The 20123-nt window shown below is 41.4% G+C and overlaps 1 protein-coding gene across 1 annotated transcript in view; it reads left to right on the top strand.

The window, feature by feature from the left end:
- The first annotated feature begins 325 nt into the window (after positions 1 to 325).
- The window catches only part of LOC117744153 (cilia- and flagella-associated protein 46), a 51410-nt gene continuing 31612 nt past the window's right edge, over positions 326 to 20123 (top strand). The window contains exons 1-22 of the mRNA XM_034552289.1: positions 326 to 610; positions 700 to 821; positions 2378 to 2509; positions 2831 to 2895; positions 3740 to 3904; positions 4377 to 4500; positions 4719 to 4813; positions 5785 to 5931; positions 6119 to 6218; positions 6379 to 6477; positions 6894 to 7084; positions 7603 to 7828; positions 8126 to 8243; positions 9914 to 10034; positions 10624 to 10748; positions 10912 to 11030; positions 12956 to 13068; positions 13887 to 14099; positions 14745 to 14946; positions 16430 to 16579; positions 18698 to 18808; positions 19633 to 19814. Of these exons, the coding sequence (XP_034408180.1) occupies positions 562 to 610; positions 700 to 821; positions 2378 to 2509; positions 2831 to 2895; positions 3740 to 3904; positions 4377 to 4500; positions 4719 to 4813; positions 5785 to 5931; positions 6119 to 6218; positions 6379 to 6477; positions 6894 to 7084; positions 7603 to 7828; positions 8126 to 8243; positions 9914 to 10034; positions 10624 to 10748; positions 10912 to 11030; positions 12956 to 13068; positions 13887 to 14099; positions 14745 to 14946; positions 16430 to 16579; positions 18698 to 18808; positions 19633 to 19814 (2969 nt within the window). The 5' untranslated portion in view covers positions 326 to 561. The remainder of the gene's footprint in view (positions 611 to 699; positions 822 to 2377; positions 2510 to 2830; positions 2896 to 3739; positions 3905 to 4376; positions 4501 to 4718; positions 4814 to 5784; positions 5932 to 6118; positions 6219 to 6378; positions 6478 to 6893; positions 7085 to 7602; positions 7829 to 8125; positions 8244 to 9913; positions 10035 to 10623; positions 10749 to 10911; positions 11031 to 12955; positions 13069 to 13886; positions 14100 to 14744; positions 14947 to 16429; positions 16580 to 18697; positions 18809 to 19632; positions 19815 to 20123) is intronic.

The following is a 20123-nucleotide window of genomic DNA, read 5'->3' as shown; positions in this document are numbered from 1 at the left end:
AACAACAAATAAAAGCACCAACCATTAAGTAGGTCAACAGAGGAAAATGCTCTGCAGTAAATAATTATATATTTCACATTTAAAGCCATCCCGAAGGGTGACTATTCTCTCTGTGTGTATATTTAGACGGGTCCCACGATGAGAGTATATTAAATTTGACGTTTAGAGACTACAGTGAGTTGTTTGAACTCAAGTTAGTAGTCAATCAGTACAACAAGTATCAACACTTTTGGTCCCATTCGTTTTCCGTAGTTCCCTCCCGGTCTCGGGTTGCCTAGTAACGCTTCCTAACTACAAACACGCTCTATCCAGCGTTTCCGTCGACACCGGGTTAGTTGTTCATTAAAGACAAGTGGCATGTTTATATTGACGGTAAAATGGAACGTGTTGCTTTTCCAATGTCCAGAGTTTCACACACCTGTAACTTTACAGTTTAACGCGAACAACAGCAGTCGTAATTAGCTTTACGACCCTGGCTAGCTAACATTCTCAAACAAACACAGGAAACGCCTCATTGTTGGCGTAAACATATGAGCTACCGATAGCTGACGTTCTCCCAGGATGGAACTGGATATCCGTCAGTATCTCACTCAGGCAAAGGAGCGACAAGGTCTGTATTGTATCGACGTTCAGCTTCAACGAGTTATTAAAGTGTGCCTGTGTTGTGTTTAACGTCACGTAACGCTACTTTACGTCCAGACTCTGGAGCTCTGCGGTCAGCGTACCAATTAATGGAGAGCGCAGCCGTGGCTCGAACCGGCGGACGAACTCCACGCATCGCCCCGGAGTTGTACGTTGTTTGCGCGGAGGTAGCTTTGCAGGTGAGACCGGGCGAGGGGGTATGTTCGTTAGACTGTGTCAGCAGGGTCAAAGAAAGGATTTGAAACCTCCACTTAACGTGAGGTCATGAGGTTGGATAGGCCCTGGATAAAAAAGAAAAAGAAGGCTGTGCCGAGTGTGTGTATTTTCTGAGTTCCTTGGAAACAATGTCCCTCAAAAATGTAAGTTTTATATTATTTATTATTATTAGGATGAGCTATAGTCACAGGGCTCGTTTGTCTGCACTGTTAAATAATAGGCAGACGAATAAGCCTCTACAAGATATAATTATTGTATTTTTTTCTTTAAATCATGTAATCATGATCTAACTACCCCTGCCAGAAGTGAATCATGTGTAGATCTACTGTACATTGATGACAGCCAATCAAGGTCTTCACAGATGCTGCCAAGACATCTGATGCTGAAATCCGTGTGTTTGAGAGAACACATGCTCTTTGCCTTCCTGTTGCTCTGAGGAGTTTGTGAGGAGTTCAGAGACTGGCGATATGTTAGCATGAGATGCGTTGCTTCAAGCAGCCTCAGAGAATGAAAGATTTATTATCATTTATATGGGTAAATGCCTGGTGCTGTGATGACGTGTCAGCGCCATCGTCTGTGGGAGCACTGACATTTATTGGCGCGTGGAGAGAATTTATTTGGTTTGAGTAAATGAAGCAGAAACTTGATCCTTTTGGAATTCTTCGTCGATGAACACACATGCTTTGTTGGTGACAGCATCTCAAGGTACTGATATAGAAAATCATTTGATTCAAAAAACCTTTGCAGGAAGACTCGTATCATTAATTCCATTCTGTCACTGTTTTTGCACAGTTACTTTAGTTAGCTAAATCTAACGATTCTCCCAGGAGGATAGGATATTAATGAATATTCACTAATGTGGACTGAAGTGTCCCAGGGGAAGCATATTTGAATAATGATATTCCATAATGTGATTTGTTCTCTCTTCTTTATATCACACAGCAAGTCTTCTCAGTGCAGATTGCCTTGAAGTCTCAGGCCTATTTGAATACTGAGATAGTCCCCATCCTTAGCAGGAACACATCTCAATAGTCCTCAGGTGTTGGAGAACTATGACTTTTCCTGTTGCATTAAGACATTTTTCTAACGTTTTCTACCATACTGATGCACTCACTGTTAAGTACTACTTTGTTTTGTCATCTTCCAGCATGAGCAAAACATGAAATACCTAATGATAACACAATTAAAAGTTTACAGCATACAACTTTTCTGTTATGAATGTTCTCCCCTGGCAGCGCTACAATTCTTTGAACAAGAACGAGCCTGTGTGAATTTGTATAACAAGTAGCAGGAGACAGTGTATAAAACAGTGCTGACGCTCTCAAGGGCAAAAACCTGCAATTAGGATCATTTTCCGTCACGCGTAAAACCGATCACACATTTATCGAGACATTTGTGAGTAGTTTGGATACTGCATACATTTTAGAAAAATGCTGGTGACAAAATGTGACAGCGGATGAGGTTTAAATATTGTTGTTGTTTGGCCTTTGTGTGTGTTTTTTCCCCCTTGTGTTTTCAGCTGGGTTGTTTGGAGATAAGCACAGTGTGTCTAAAGATCTACTTTGAAGGGAATCCGACGGCTAATCAATTTTTGTGTCGAGCGTACCTCTGCCAGGGCCAGCTGAAGTCTCCGCCGACCACTGGGAGCGTGGTGAGGACAGTCAACCTCCTCAAGGGGAGGTTGTGTGTATATGTGTTTCTTTGCCAATGGGCTACACACACAGTTACTTTGGAGATGTAATGTACTCTTTTGCATTAAAAAAGGAGCAGATGCCCTTCCTTTATAAAAAAAACTTTTTCACAATGTGATTCTTCAAGGCACATTGCCCGTTTTGTCTTTTCACACTTAAGTGCAGTTTCAAGTTTTTCTTGGTATTTTATCAAACTGTGGCCTCTACTGAATAGTTTCCTTTTCTGATCTTCGTATGTCTGTGTGATGTGACAAAGTCTTTTGCATTATTTTCTATTTTAGGGAGACTTTGAAGAGGCTGTGCTGTGTTTTCTTAAAGCAATTGAAATTTCAAAGCATGAACCAAGGTACGTAGCCTCTCAGAAGTGTGTTTAGCTTTGTTCTAGCAGTGTCAAGAAAGTTGGCCAGTTTATGGCGCGCACAGCTTATTATCTTTAATATTGCTTGGCATTTGCCATCACAGTGCCGAGGTGCACCTGTAAAGACACGCAACGAACGTGAAATAATCAACATTTTTCAGCTACGATAGCTTTTGAAGGTTCAGCGTGCTGCGCAACATATATTCTGCGACATCAAGGTTTGATTTGCAAAGAATAAAGTTGAAATATGACATGATTCTTTATGCTTCACCCCACAGGTGGATGATATTCAGCAGGTTTGCTTTTTAATCTGTGAGCAGGGCAAGAAAAGGATGATAAATATAGACGTGTGATGATAGACATTGTGACATTTTAAGAAAGATGCATTGGGAGGAAGCGGCTCAGCCTTTGCTAACAAGCGGGACTGAATCTCTTTGCTAATGAACTCGTAACCTGTCAATAAAAGGGCTGATTGAGCAATCCCAATTAACACCAAAGAGAATACATATCTAATACACCAAGCCCAGACTAATGCACAACGCACTCTCTGGTGTATCAATTAGCAGCACTCAAACGGTCTGTTCACACACTTTCCTCTAAAACAGCGCCTTGGATTCGTAAATGTTCCTCATTTTACATAGAATGGCTTATACGGGAAGCTCTCTCGAGGCCCATTGGACAATGGCTAATCCACACACATTTGCAATTCACAGAACCTCTCCGCACAGAGTTGACACTTGGTCTGAATTGAGTTGTGCCAAGAGATGAAATGACTTGCCTGATCATGTGCATAATTTAGTTTCCTCTCTTAAATTATTTTGTTTTCTCACAGATACTACTTCATGACGTTCAATGCCTCGGTGCTGTACTTCCAGACAGTGCGTCCTCTCCTGCAGCCAGGGCGATGTCGCCACCTCGTCCCCTCCCTCAGGCAGGTGGTCGGAAGTCTGGAGGAGGTGGCAGACCGGGACCACAGCTGGAGGGCTGAGCTCATGATGCAAGTGGCCCCTCGATGCTCTCTTAGTTCTCCTTTATGAATAAGTCCAGTCCTGATTCTGTCCGGTCTCATGCTGCATTCATGGGGAGTATGCACAGATCTCATTAACCAGCAGTTCATTTTTGACTGTAGCTCTCAGGTTACCAAACTTATTTTCTTTCTTTTTTTTAACCTTATTCTCGAGTGGGGAATACGTCTTTATGTCAGCTGTTTTAATCATGTCTCCTATGACGCCTCAAATGTTACTTTGTTACTTTATTAATAGAATGCAATGCTTCTCATCCCATGTGTCAACATGTCAACAAGGAAGGGCTATTTTACTGGATTGCATTGGATGCTAGGTGTATGTAAAGTAATAGACTGGGAACTTGGTATACAATAAACAACGTACATATGTCGTGGAAACATCGCAAAATACTGTTATTTCACACTGAAATCGCATCGGCCTCATTCTCTCTCTGTTTCTATTCAGGCATCTCATCAAATGTCTTGTCGACTCCCGTGAAATGGAAGAGGCTGCACGTTTTGCCAAAGTTACAGAAGAATTCATAAAGTCACATATTCCACATCTTTATCCAAGACTCTTTACGTTACTGGTAAACGGCATTTATTAAAATTGTTTGTTTTGTCAGTACATTTTGGCCTTAACAGCGCTCTGGAGTTATTGGAAATGTTTGGGATCACACAATCAGGAACAATACCACTTTTCATGCAGTTAGCTGTGTTTAATTTGAAATACAGTAGACCTTTTAGTGAAGCATTTCAGTTGATAATAAATCAAAATGAACTTGTACCTTCGCTCTTCTCTCTGTAGGTCCAACACAAGCTGACAGAGAGTGATGTCCTCATTGAAATGAGTTGGCAGTGTGCTACCTTAGCAGTGATTTACAGAATACAGGAATTTAATAAGTAAGGAAAGTTTCTCTGCTATATTTAAGTAAAAGTGGGGTTTATTTGTGGTGGAGGATTTATATTGCAGAAAGCATTGTTTAGTTGTTTTTTTGCTCTTGTGATGAAAGCATATCCCATCTTATCTAAGATGAAGACGTTGTACAGTAGCAAGAAGCTGCCTTCGATCTGCCTAAATTGTGAAGGCAAAGCTGTGTCAAAGAATATGATTGATTGATTGATTGGATGCTTGGGTTTATGGAATGCTCAATGCTAATACTACAGGCTAGTTCAGTCATGACCTTTTATTAAGTATGACCTTATTAATACCAACTTTGGTTGTTCAGAGTTTCACCACTATATTTGTAGCCTGAATTGTCCATTGTATTATGTTCTTTCTTCGCCTTGAGCGATTCTGTTTCATATTTGTTTCCCAAAATATTACTTTGGCCATAATTCAAGAATGCATATGCTCATGATGACAATTTCACACAATCGTTAAAGAGGATAAAATGATGAAATTATTACATTTTGGACCAACTGCAACACGACTGGTTGGCACTGGCATAAAAAACAGGAGGCGGTAATTATATTTGGTAGTTTATATTTGCCACGTTTTCTTAAGCGGTGGGATTTACAGGGTTTCCCATGGTGTGTAGGTTCATCTGGCTGCCTGCGCACAGTAATGGTATCGTACCATGGCTTCTGGTGTGTCATCATACCAACCCAGCCCCCACCCACCTCCCCCCCTTTTCTGCAGGCATGTACTCAACATGTCAGAGCTCCTTATGGCTCTTCAGCTAATCTATAAACAGTCTGACCCAGCCATCGTCAGCACCATATAGGCTATTTTGCTGGAGGTGTATGCACTGTGTAGTGTGAGTATATTAGGGGGAGAATGGAAATACAGATGCATGCATACTCGTGGATGCATAAGCTTATGCATTATTGATTAACAGACAGTTTTGTTTTTTTCCATGTTATATAAACAGCAAGTTGGAAGAAATAAATGAGGTTGAACCAACAAAAGAGGAGCTTGAGCAGGTTTTTCGACTCCTGATGGATTGCACCAAAGCATCTGCTAAGCCTGTGAACTTCAGTCCTCTTCAGAGCCCGACAGCCATCCAACCAGCTGACAGGTCTGTGACCCAAAGAGACCCGAACAAATGCCCTTCCCAACGAGCTTACTGTCGTTGCTCCCTGTCCTCTTGCCAAACCTCCCGCTACCAATCAACCACATATGGATAACAGGGGCAGCGCACGGCCCGGATTACTGTACTGAAGCGTTGGGAGTTGTGTAAATTATGTTTTATCTGGGATTTTCAGAGTTCCCTTCCTCCTGGAGTTGGCTCTGCTGGCCTTGCAAGTGAAGTGTCACGATGTAGCTGTCGACTGTTTGAAAGAGCTGAGGTCGGCGGGAAAAGCTGTGAGTGTCCGGTGTTCTCCTGAAACATCAGGCAGTAGCCAGGCTATACGCTGGAACCCTACATTCTTCACAACTTTGCCTATAGATGTGTCGCCCTCTCTCCTGCGCACTGCTGAACGGCGACTCTTAAAATCACATGTACGTGTGTTTGTCTTTTCAGACTGTCGGCCAGCGCATAATAATGGCTTGTGTCAACGGTGAAATCAACCTCCAGAAGAGAGAGGGGAAGATGAACGACTACTCCAAAGCCAGTGTGGAGGTGCTCCATCATATGTCTCAGCCGATGCGGGCAGCGGACCCATAGGCGGAGTCTTGATTAACTGTTCAGTAATATTTTCTGTAATCTCGTTCTTTGTCCGAAGGTAGTGAATCTTGAAAGTCCCCTCCACTTTAATGGGTATCCCCGCTTTAGGAACTGCTAACCCATCTAGCAGCGCTCAGAGTTTAAGTTTAAGTTTAATTATCAGTTTTTCCCTCTCTGACTAGAATTTTTCTTTTTTAAATCTCGAGGGAAGAAGGACTCTGTAATCTCATTTTTTACAATTTCATATTTTCGGCGTATCACATTTACAAAATTGGCACCACTTATTCAATCCTCGCTTGCCAAATGATAGAAGGGTTGTGCTCTCGCTGCTACAGGAGAGACACTCTCAAACTGAAGTTGTTATCCCACAGGCCCGGCTGAAGGAGATAGGCCAGCTGGATCAGTGTCTGCAGACCGCAGTTAGGGAGGGGGACCCTCAGGCCGCGCAGGCAGTGTGCGCTACGCAGTGGAGATTCTGTCTGCCCCTGCTGCAGCACAACCTCAGGACACACATCAGGACACCTCTGCTCAGGGTGGCCCAAGTACTGGAGGACATTCAGAGGTCTCCACTTTCCTCATATCCATCATGATATACAGTCATGTGTGTGTATGTTTACATATGTTTGGCTGTGTCCAGTAGTTTAGTTAACCCCCCTAAAAAATAAACAGTTTGTGTCCTGATTAAACATGCTGTCAAAGTTTTTTTCATACAGTACTACAGTATGCTGCATGCTATGGTGCCTCCTGTTATATTACAGCTCAACCAGTGTTGTGATGCAGTAACGTATAGTTTTGATAATATTTTCTTGGTTTTTGAGGGGAATGCAGAATCTTATTTTTTATTATTTTTTATGAAATGCATTATATGTTTGTGTTTGACTTTTGGATCAAGAAAGAATGCTATTATGATGATTTTTTTCACTGTAGTATTTCGTCACATTTACAGAGAGCCAACATTTCGATATTTTTACTGTATATGTCATTAGTTTCCCATCGCCCCGATTTTGAAATTGTGGTATTGGACCTGCAGATGTATCATCATTTATAATATGCATAATTTGCAATTTGCAATTTTCACAGTATGTTGCTGGAGACGCGCTGTCAAGTCCACTCTGAGCTGGCAGTTATTGAAGAGGAGGACGGGCGCCTTGAGGCTTCTTTGACTCACCTTCAGAAAGCCATGCTGCTAGATGACGGGACGCGACAAGAACGCCTGTCGTCGGCTCTCCGCCTCCTGCAGCTCAGAGGCACCCTCTACCAAACGCCCCCCCGGGCCGAGGATAAAGCCGATTTGCTTATGCAGCAGGTTTGCGGACGATCTGTGTCAGACAGTCTTAACATTACAAAATCAAACCGTTCTTTAAAACCTACCAATGGGAGACATTTATGCAAAAACATACTGGGTTTAGAAACAGAAATCATACATGTGCAGTGAAGGGCGATGAACTTAGCCATTGCATGGTTTTTGGTCAACGTTCAAATAATATAACATTTAACTTGCATGCAGTGTGCAGGTTTAAAAATAATTAAGTGTGTTTGTATGCATGGTCCTTAGAGGACTATAAGTAATGGCTTCAAGTTAAGTCTGACATCCCTTTCTCAGGCCAGGGACATGCCGCCCCAAGAAAGGACAGACAGTCGTCCCATCCTGGTCGCCGTGGGTCTGCTTTTGGCCCCTGACGACTTCCAGATGGTGCTGGATGCTGACAACACCTCCAAAAGTACACAGTTCTCTTCTTGCTTTCAATTTTCATACAAGGACACAATAACATTTTCTCAACACGTGTCCTGTTCATCAGAAGACTTTCAATTGTTGGGATATAGCTTGAAGCACACATCCATATTGAATAAGCTTATGGCCCCTTGTTGCTGCACCAGGAATCATACGTGTCATTACACTTTAAAAGAATATTCCCCCAGATACCTCTCATCTGGGGTAAAGTGCACATTTCTCCTTGAAGCATTTACATTAAAGTGAGATGAGAAGTATCTGATTATTTTATGGCATCAAATTAGGTTTTCATGTGCTTTTATGTATTCGGGTGACATTCGGGTCAACTGTAAAATGCCTTTAGGCTTTTAATTTGATCCTCTTGATAAGACATTTGCGGTGAACATGTTGTTCACCGCAAATGGTTCAGTGGAACATTTCCACTGAACCAGTTGCTCGGTCCTGATGAGCTCTCCGTCTGTCTCTCTTTCTCAGCTATCTCTGCACTCATTGTTCTCAATGTACTGTATATATTTTTTTTTATTTTTTTTTATTTTCATTAATAAAATCAGGCCATATTATAATCTATTCAATAATAAAACAGTGATGTTAGGTGTTGAACTATGGCATTAGTACACGCTTTGGAATCTGCCATTCAGTCTCTTAATGAGTATTTATAGACTCCCTCTGTTCTGAGCCGACGGAGCTCCCAGAATGCAGCCTGAAGGTAGTACTCTGCACTGATTGCGTAATGGGCTGCTGGCTCAGCAAAGCAGCCGCTACTATTACTCGCGGAATGTGAATGTGAATTAAAACGAACAGCGACAGTGTTGAAGTTGCTGGGTTTTGCAAAAAAATGTGTTCCGGCAGTAGCTCGCTGCAAAGCCCCATCGACTGTGTGTGCCGGATCATGCAGCAGAGGGGCCTGAACTCGGTGAGCGCCTTTGATCTTATACTTATTTCAGGCGCCTTATTGGCCCACAGCATCAAATGAACATTCAGCAGTCTAATGACCCGAGAAAGAACTCCCCTCGGCCCTTTGACAGCTAGTCAAAGGACCTCTTTGGTCCATAGAGGCATCTCCCGGTTTTTCATCTTTAAACCTCAAGCATCCCCTTGATGACGACACTTAACCGTTGTGTTCAGTGTTTCAAAGCCAGTACACCGAGTATCCACGGGACGAGTGGGTTTAATTAATTTGAGCTTGTATTGTGTAGTGTGTGTGTGCTGTATTTGATTCCTTTGGTGAGCATTCTGCTTGTTTGAAAACACTCCAGTCAAATTCACAGACCTCTTTTTGAGGTTCAGGCCATCAAACAAATGCTGGAATAACCCTTGTTTTGTTTTTTGTTTTTGTGTTTTGGGTCTTACTTATCGACATGATTACATAATTTACTCTTATGGTCCCTGAGTTGTCGTTACTTTCTTATGCGGATAATTGCATAATTCAGCTAATTTTGGATCTTCATCGATAGGATAACATTCTCACTACGCACATTTGTGCACATTTATTGTGCAATTTATTGAGTTGTGCAACAGACTGATAAGAGTTTTTTACTATGCATACTTTCTGGAAAAGTGTATTGACTCTATTTAGAGAAAATGCAGGCGCTTTTCCAGTAGCATTAATAAAAATCAACGTATGTATTCAGTCTTCCAACAATTTTCTAGTTCCCGTAGGCAGTCTTGGATCTGGACCAGGGGCTCGGCTCTCTGCAAAGGCGCAGCATCACTCTACATCTGTGCGGAAGCTGGATGGACACCTGGCCAGACAAGGAAAGGACACAGACATCACAGAGAGGTGTGTGTTTGTACATTTATGTGTATTAATTGGGATTATACATGTATGTGTCTTTAAGACAAGTGAAAGCCCGACTTCATTTGGCAGGTGTAAAGTTTTCTTGGCGATTATTATAGGATTCGCAGAAACCCAGTTGGAAAATGAAGCAGGCTTTTATGACTTGTTGGATTTATTACTCCATGCTGTTCCTGAACATTATATACTAATTCATGTTTTCTCTTTTTATCCTCTTTACAGTTAAAGTTGTGTGACACCAGAAATTAACCTTCTGTTCCATTCATAGTGCATAGTTGAGGCTGTCTGCCTACCTACCAATATCATATATATATATATATATATATATATATATATATATATATATATATATATATATATATATAATTAAGCCTACAAGACATTGTAGGCTTAATGAGCAGGAGAAGGCAAGAGGCTTGACTTGAAGATTACCCAACGGAAAAGTTCATTATTCATGACCCTGCAAACACCCAACCTTGGATCTTATATAGTGTGCTTCTTTGACCTTTCTCTGACCTCCACCTTCTAAGATGGTATCATCTCTAAAGCATTCTTTATTCCTTTGCTGCTCTAGAGCGAAGCTATGGGCAACGCTGGTGAAGACGGCCAGGAAACAGGAAGTTTGGGATGTGTGCCGAGCTGCTTGTCGATTCTGTTTGCTTTATGACGATGGGAGATTGAAGATTTCCGAGACCGACGGTAAGATGATGAATGATGGGAAAAATAGACTGTTGGAAAATGACAGAAATCAGAGAGATGGAACGGAAGTAGCAGTAGTTGTATTAGTTATACATACAAGACGGAGAGTATTTAGCTTTTTATTGAGATAATTCACATCACCATTTTGGTCTGCTTGATCCAGAATGTAGGTCCTTGGAGGAAGGAAGTGGTGCAGAAGGTCTTCACGCTTGCAGTCGAGGCCAAATCTGCGCGAGGGACTTGCTGCGCCTTTTAGCCGAAATCCGCTTCATCAGTGCTGAGGTGGATTATTGCCAACACAAACATACTTTTCAAATGTTTTTTCACTAGTAATCCACAAAATACAGGTTTCACATTGTTCCCGTTGTACAAATGTGTACAACGGGAACAATGTAGAAAGATGGCCAGAAGCTTTTTGACCAGCTCTTCTGTATAAAACGGTATATGACAGCAGCGTGTCACCTGCAGATTAATCTCTCCTCCTTATTAATTGTATTACTCCCCTCAATGTCGTTTTTTTAGATGATAAATAAACAAACAGATGAAGGATCATGGCCAGCCCTGTGGCTTTTTCTGTGGCTTCATGACAGTAAAAGCCACACTTAAAGGTCTAGTGTGTAGTAACAAGCCGTGAGGTTGCAGACTGTAACCAACGGAAACTGAAACCAAGCTGGTAGCAGAACTAGATATGGAAATATGCAAATTGCCCGATCTAGAGCGAGCGTCATGTTTGTCTGTACTTGGCTGCTGGAGAAAGCTTCTAGGGAAACGAAAACACCATCATTCTTATTTTCAGGCTAGGTTACACAAAAGAAAACATATTAATATCGCTGAATAACTATATAACTATATCGCAGATACATTTCTGCCAATAGACACCCCTAAATGCTATACACTGTATTGTTTTAATGTGAAGCAACAGGATGTTCTCATCCGCATTATGCCAAATTCACACGATAAGACTTCAGCCTTTGTTTTTGGCTTATTGTTTCCTTTGATGTATATTTGAATCCAGCTTTGGTTATAGTAGACTCTGCCACTAACAATAAAACTACTGTATAAAAAGGTAACTAGTATATGAATTACCATTACTGAAAATATGGCGATCATAAATAGTAGGAAAATGGACTAATTTTAAAGATTATAACCAAGTGGGACTGCACCCATAGAATGACTGGTGGGTCTTCCACGCACACTCACTAATTGATTTTATTCTACGGATCGGACCTTTTTGGTTATTAGTGTTAATGTACATAATTTACCAAGCGCAGTTAAGGACTACGTTCACATTTCCTGGTTCTGCCAGCTTTTCATTTCAAGCTTCTTTGGATGCAGATGTTTTTGTATAGAGGTGTTAATAATAATAATAATCCATTTAATTTATATAGCGCTTTTTAAGATACTTTACATGTTACATTATACACAGCTACAAGGAGCAACGCAGGGTTAAGTGTCTTGCTCAAGGTCACATCGACTAGGGCGGGGATTGAACTGCCAACCCCCTGATTGAAAGACGGACATGCTAACCACTGACCCACAGTCGCCCCACAAATGTTTACAAAAACTCTTCTAGCTATCTCAGATCATAGGAATATTGTAATATGAGACTGCTTGCAGTAGTAAACATGCATTATGGGATTTCTAACAAGCCTGTGAGGTAGATGTTGATTTGTGGAGTCAGAGATTGTTGTCCTTGTTTTATAAGCCTGTCTCATTGTGTAATCCCGCTTCCCATCAAGCCTGCAGCTCCAAGTCTTTATTAAGTCCATAGAGATGTTAACTTGACAGCACTTTGAAGAAAATGGAGACAACTATCCACAGCAACTACCTGACCTTGTCAGAACTGACTCTCACTGTCACGTCTCGGCTTGCTCCTCTCATGTAGCGCTCCCTTTGTTACGTGGTACACAGGTATCCTTTTTTGACAATCGGGGTCATAATTCATTGAATTAATAGATACCTACGTCTCATTCTGATGATGAAGATGGGTTCCTCTTGGCTTACCCAAGTTGTCCGTCGCTGGATTAAAATGCTCACTCTTTTTGTCTTTGATCTGCTGCAGCTGAGCTTCAGCGGCTCTGGAGAAACTGTCTTTCCCATGGCGAGAGGTCTTCTCTCCTAATTTTATTATGAACTTGTCAAAAAAGGAAATCATCTTTCATTTTGTCTCTTGTGGTTGAGGTATGAAAGTCTTCTGTTCTGTCAAGGCCACAGTCCAGAAGCTGCTCACGGAGGGGGTTCAGCTCAACGGCCCGGTTGTCCCCGCAGTGAAGAGTGAGTTGTGTGCGTCTGAAGAGGATCCACACTGGGTTGTTTACAGGTAAAAACACAATGTGCACACACACACATGCTAGCATTATAAAACAGAATATTCTGTCTATATTGTATGTCTTTTGACTATGCACTCTGTATGTTTCATTATTTGTACATCACAGATTTAAATTATTATTACATTGAAAATATTCTGTTGTATTTGTGATTATTAATAGCTATTCCAGCAATATAAACTTTCAGTGAGCACATTTCCTTTTTATCCTATGTTATTAATAAAAATAATGTTATTTTCTTAAAAGAATGGATTCTCACTTCCCAAAAATTATTATGTTGTGCTTTTTATAAAATATTGTTAAATATGTTATGTATAATTACCATTCTCAGACCAATTACATGGTTTAAACATGCTTTTAAACAAGACTGCAAACATCAATAATGATGTGATGACCTTTTCTACAGACCGAGATATTGTAGATAATATAGAGCTCCAGGATCACACAAAGTCGTAACAGCCTACTTTCTTTATTGAATTGACAAGACCTGAAACATCACATTCAGCACTGCTCCGTTGCGCTTCACCTCAAACAAATTGGTGTCGAACGCCTCATTTGATGTAACCTATATTTGACATCGACATGGTGGAGTTCCTTTCTCGCCTGTGCGTCAAAAACTTGTCTGCAAATGGAACTATTAATGTCAAAATCCTATCCTGCGTTGTAATTTTAAACAAGCATTTAAAAAAAAGAAAAAGAAGAGACAACACAATGTAGACAGTGGCCACTTAACTGTCTCTCACTCACTCACACACAAACACAACTTTCTATCTCCCTTTCCCACACTCTATTATCTCCCTCTCTCTCCCAGAGACTGGGTTCAAGCTTTGTCTGCCTACGCCACCTCCAACTTATTGCGTGCAGCGGAGCTCGGAGCCAGGATCAAGGAGCCGTGGGTGGTAGCCAATGCAGCCATTTACCTGTGGAACTACAGCGGGCACTTGTTGGCTGCTGGGGAGTACCAGCGCCTGCTTCCCACCTTCCAAAGTCTTGTGGCGATGCTCCAAACGACAGAGTTCACTGGGTAGGCCGGGTCTCTAAATTAGTATCAGTTTTAATTACAGTGTGTATACCTGTTAAGGCTTTTACCTTCCTTACCTTGAGATCCAAATCTTCACCAGGGCTCCAAGCCTTCTTGGTTAATTAGGAGGTGTAAGACGATTTATATCTCTGCCTTTAATTTATTTCTCCGAAAAAAACTACATTTAATTATTTTTATGTTTGGATTATTAGATAAAATATAGACTTTTATTTAATCCCCACAAACCTGAACGCAAGCTGTATGCATTAGATAAGTATGTGGATAAAACAACCAAAGAGCTAATAGAACAATGTTCAGCTGATAACTCCAATATGTACAATCAGAAAATCCTTTTAGGCATGCTCAAAAAATGTTTGTTAATTTATTCTCTGGCTCTGGATCTCACTCTCAGAAAAACAGGCGCTTGAAGCTTGGCTCTTGTTTCTGGCTGTAGAACCAAGCTGTCCTTGGGTATAGACATAATAACGTGAATATTTGGATTCATTGATATCCTCATGTAATGATGTCGCTAAGACAACGTACATTTTGCTGTCCAAATCTGCATGTCCAAATTCAAGCCCGAATTCCAGTCCTTGTTTTTCCAGATAATGTCAGTTTGGAGCATGCTTTTGTATTTGTATTTCTCAGGAACTGCACTCTGTTCCTGCTGCTTTGTGATGCTGTGGCCCGGGGATTGATTCAGCCTCTGTGCGGACCAGACAGCGTCGAGCAAACCCCGCCAGGAGACAAGAGTCGAAACAGACACGAGAGGGGGGCGGAGAATGCCGCCAGTATCCGCGGGGTTTTCTTAGACCCTGTTGCCCTTCAGGATGTCCGCAAGGCATCAGAGGTATGTCAGTCTGTGGGAGTGTGATGCAGCTAATGGGCACCTTGTGTGTGGCTGTGCATGACTAAATGTTTTTATCAATAGATTTAATAATCTGTACCATATAAGTGTTTGTGACAAACACTGACCTTCATTTTCAGTTACATCATCGAAGCATTATTCTTTGATCTCATAAAAGGTCCTTTTAACCAATAAATGTGTCTGTGTTGCCAACGTGTGCACAGTCATTGTCATTATGTCATTATGAAATCATAACCAAAGTTGGATACAAACCTCCTATGTCGAAACATTTGCATAACAAGCTGCACACATCACTTTAAATTAACATTTAAATGCTTCTCTTACCATAGATTCATAGATTCTTTAAATCCACATTCATTTGGAAAACAATGAATGAAATCACCATATTTGCATAAAGATTAAAAGGCCTATAAACATAGAACTACTTACAGGTCAACTATCTGGAAAACAAACATAATAGCAGAAAGGAGAATGTTGAGACTGTGAAAGGAGTGCATGTATAATCTCTGAATGGAGTTTGCAGAATCTTTGCAAGACGTGTTCAGAAACTCAAGTTGTAATCTTTTGTACAGATATGTATGAAACTGTTTATCACACTGTCAACTCTTTTGAAAGTTTTAAACTAGAGGTGGGCCCAATTTTGATTGCCCAATATAACAACGATAGATTGGACGATAGCTTGCTGTAAAATCAGCTGATCCCAGGACGGCAAAGTTTTACCTGCATTTGTCTAACCCTTTTGCCAGAATGCAGTGTTGAATGATGGAGGATTGGATTTGTTGGAGTGCAATAAATGTCCCCTCGAGCATCAAGTTGAGGCCCCCTTATGCTATGTTCACACTCCGAGCAACAAAGCAACAGTCTACAAAGGAAGCTGCTGACATGAGGCTACAAACTAATGCCCGTCACTTGTTTTTTTGGTCCGCGTCGTCACTTGTAGTGTGAACACAACATCAGGAAGATATACAATTTGTTATTCCCTTCACACATTACGTATCTAACCATGCACTCATCAGCTCAGTCACATGTGCTGTAGTTGCCAGTTAAGCCCCGTTTTCCTTTCCCCTTTTCTATTCAAATGATCCACCATGAATAACAGCTCTAACTCCAGATGAAAGGCCCTTTATCAGTGAATTATTAACTAAATTCCACCGTGTCTGTTTCCACTTTGGAGGAAAGATAAAAAAGTGATCCTTTCCAATGCATTTCTTTATAAATTGCTGACAGTATAGCAGGGTCAGATACAATGTCTGTCTTGAACAAAGTCTTTCCGTAAGCTTCTGTGTATGGGACAGAGGGACAAAGAGGGACACATAGCACAATGTACGGTATTTGATAGACAATAGAATCCACATTGACATTTTAAACGTCATTTAGGATTATGCAGACTCCTCACTGTTAATGTCGTGTTCTGCTTATTGAGCTTCTCAGACTGCTCATTGTCATTTTCGACACTTCTTCCTAGCTGTGTGACTACGCCCTTCGCATATCCACCTGTAACACCCCAGGAGAGGCCGTCCCCATCGCAGCAAGGAAACAGGCGGTGGCCACATGGGTGCGGGTCAAGAGGCTCCTGCAGCAGGAGATTGGCTCAAAGATGGAGACTAAAGATGAGGTACCATTCTCTGAATCGGCTCAAAGCTGTCTACGGTGCTTCATTTTAGGCCGCTGATACGCGTTTAGGGCTTCATCTTTTCACAGGGTTTCCACGCATCCCGGACAATATGGAAAACAATTTGAAAAGGAGAGTTCTATCCTGGAAAACTTGTGATGTCATGGAAAAAACTATATTTTTAGCTGAGAATTTACTATTAGGTTATCTATCAGAGCTCCCTAAAATGTATAACATTGCCATCTCAAGGGTAAATTATGTTCTTATTCCCAATAACATAAGTTACAGTATGTTTTAAACGTACATGTAAATCACTGCTTGTGACAGGGAGGAGCATATTAGTGTGTGGCGCAATCCCTGTCTGTCAACAGCTAGATCCCCACTGTATAACTATATTACCTTGTGTTTCTTACATTGTAGTCCAGCTTTGGATAAAAGCGTCAGCTAAATGACATGTAATGGATTGGGTTGCAGCAGTACCAGTATTCAGAAATAATTACTTAGTTTGATTGTTGGATTTTTTTAAAAATTAGTCCACTTTCCACCCTGAAGAGTCCTATATACCCCAAGGATTTATGTTAGTAATGTATAGTATGAGTCCCCAGCATTTAGAAGCTGCTGGATGTTAACTATGTTGGTTAATATGCATAATTCACCACATTAGCATAATAATCTGTAATACCTTTGCTTTCCCGGGGTTATTCAGGAGGCTGAATCCATTTCTGTCCATTTAAACCTGAATTGGCCAAATTTCCACTCCCGTTGGGAGAATTTTAAAGAACACTGTATCAATAGGATTGAACAGATAACTATTTGAAATGAATGGAATGTCTTCAAATAATTTTTAAATTGGAAGATAGTTATTAACACAATGATCCAAATGATGCGGAACATGTTTAATTTTAATTCACAGACCGCACTCTGAATTAACTCACAGTTGAGTATTTGTGAAAACAAAGGTGCCATACCAAACTGTTATGACTATTGTTAAATGATATCCTCAAATAAGAGAGAAGGGGGTAAAACATGGACAACAGTTGGAACACACGAGTCCTAGAATATGTTTAAAACACCAGTATACCCAACATGATCAGAGCAGAAAACTCACTGCACTCGTCCACTACTTTCCCCTTTTTCTTCTGCTCCAGACTCAACATTGTCCTCCTCTTCTTGCTGTGAGCGTGTGAGCGGTTTGCAACACGCACTATCAAAGTCTTTGCAGAAGCAGCAGCGTATACAGGCCAGGCCTGCAGCTGCACTTTGCTGTGGTGAATGACTTTAACCCAGCATTGCTGCTACAGCTGATAATGTCCAAAAAACGCACCAAAAACCCCTCAGTATTGCAATGTTTGTGATATGAGAAGGAATGTATTTTTAGATTTTTCTCCGCTGTTCTTTTCTATTTCTTGGAGGGGGATGTGTTTTGAAACCTTTTGAAAGAAAATGTGAAATGTAAAGAGGAGTGGACTGTCATAACTTAATGTCACAGGCATAATGCATCCTGTATTAAATTATGGTTTGTCTTTAATGTGCTTATAATATTGTAGTTGATGATGCCTAACATATTTAATTAATCTTTTTGATGCGCTAGATGTTGCTTACACCGCCTCCATATCACAGCATTGTATCCGATGGACTGCGATCATCTCCAGATGTCATGTTTCTTGATTGTACGGCAGTGACAGAAATGTGGGGAAAGCGCTTATACAATTTGTCAGTTGATTAGTCACCATAATCCCTCGACCATTTGTCGGCCAAGAATATCCTGTCCTACATTAGTCGCTTCAGGCTGATGTGCTTTGAGTCACAGCGACACTAGGTTTGTTTTTTAATTATTAATCATTCATCAACAAATGTTCCAGAAAATAGCAAGTCATACATACATACATCATTAACGAGGTCATCTGATTTTCTTGGGACGCACAGGATAATCCCACTGCAGGTTCATGTATTACTTATGAGCAAATAATAATACATGGGTATGTTTATTTCTATAATTAGACTTAAGGGACTGGTGTGGGACTGGGGAAGAAGACAATGCGTACTGAGTTGTGCGGTCCCCTGCATGCAGCAGGGGACCGCACAACTCAGTACGCATTGTCTTCTTCCCCATTTTCACAGTGCGAGAACGAGGAGGTGTCGGCGATGACGCGCGTGCTGGTTGCAGTGGAGATGCTCCAGTGCAACCGGAACCCCAGGCATAAGGAGTTCTCTGTTCCCGGCCTCTCGTCGGTACGTACATCTCCTCGCTGTTGCCCAGATGGCAGCAACAGATGCCGAGGTGGAACCACAAGCACACCTGTCTGCATTTCATCATGTGTCACTATTGGCAGAAATAATGCAGCTGCCTTGATAGTCATGCGCTGGTTGGATCAAAACTTCACAACTCTGTGGAGAATCCCTCTCTTGATGCTCAACATCCTTTTGACCTTTTTCCACACGTATATACTGTACGTGTATATATATATATTGTCTCTCTGTCCTCTGGTCCGTCCATGTCTCCTCGGCTCTCCTCCTTCCTTTCCTCCCCATTTTCGTTCACACCTTCCCCTTCTCTTTTGAATTCTATAAAGAAAAAAAATTACATCACCGTTCATTCTTTTCCTTTTTATTTCCACTTTGAATACCTTCCTTCTAATGTTTAATTTCCTCCACTCACTCACCTCATTCCTTTTCTACCTTTCCCACCATCCCTGATTACCTATCATTAAAATGAGCTTCACACGCTTGTCTTTACTTTTTTGTACTCAACTCCTCTGCTCACCGCCTCCTGTCTTTTCCCTCACCACTCCTTTCTTCATCTCTGTTCTGCTTTTTGTCTTCATCACACTCTTCACCTTTCCCCCTTTCACTCATTCCTCCCATTTTTCTACATTCCCTGTCTACATTACACTCCGCCCCCCATTTAAATGCCTCCTGTCTTTTTGTCTTCCCTTCCTCTTCTCATCTTTTCTCTCACTCAATCTTCACCTCTTTTCCCACATCCCCTCCTCCCTTCCTATTCCCTCAACACATCCCATTTCCCTCCCCTCTCTCTTTTTCCCCTTGTCTAAAAGCTGGTGAGCATGGCGTCTGAATGCAGCTGGACTGACGCCGTGGTGGAGTTGCAGGTGTGGTGCCAGCTGGCTGCCTGCTGCCACCATGCCAAGGACCACCGCTTGGTGTTGTGCTGCACCGAGAGCGCTCTGCAGCTGGAAGAAGCAGCAACAAAGAGCCTCAACGCCATGCCCCGTGTTTTGTAAGTGTAGTCGGCTGATTACAATTGATTTAAACAATAAGATCATTTTAGAAATGCCAGGGTAGATCTGTCTTAAAAAATGGGAAAGAGATACGACATGTGTGCGCTTTGTTATGGAGAGCACTATAGATGTTAGGAGTGGTTGAGATTGTTGCTTCCCAAGCTCTGTGAGAAGCAATTGACATATTGTGCATATTCAAAAGTATTGCAGTTGATGAGCAAGCATTGCTTTCCTTTAAAAAAGTTTTGATATGGATATGGATATTTTTCAGATTTTTGTAGGGCATGTCATTTTAATTTTGATCGATT

This window comes from Cyclopterus lumpus, chromosome 15 (genome assembly GCF_009769545.1).
Source record: "Cyclopterus lumpus isolate fCycLum1 chromosome 15, fCycLum1.pri, whole genome shotgun sequence".
NCBI lineage: Eukaryota > Metazoa > Chordata > Actinopteri > Perciformes > Cyclopteridae > Cyclopterus > Cyclopterus lumpus.
This window is presented reverse-complemented; position numbering and strand designations above follow the sequence as displayed.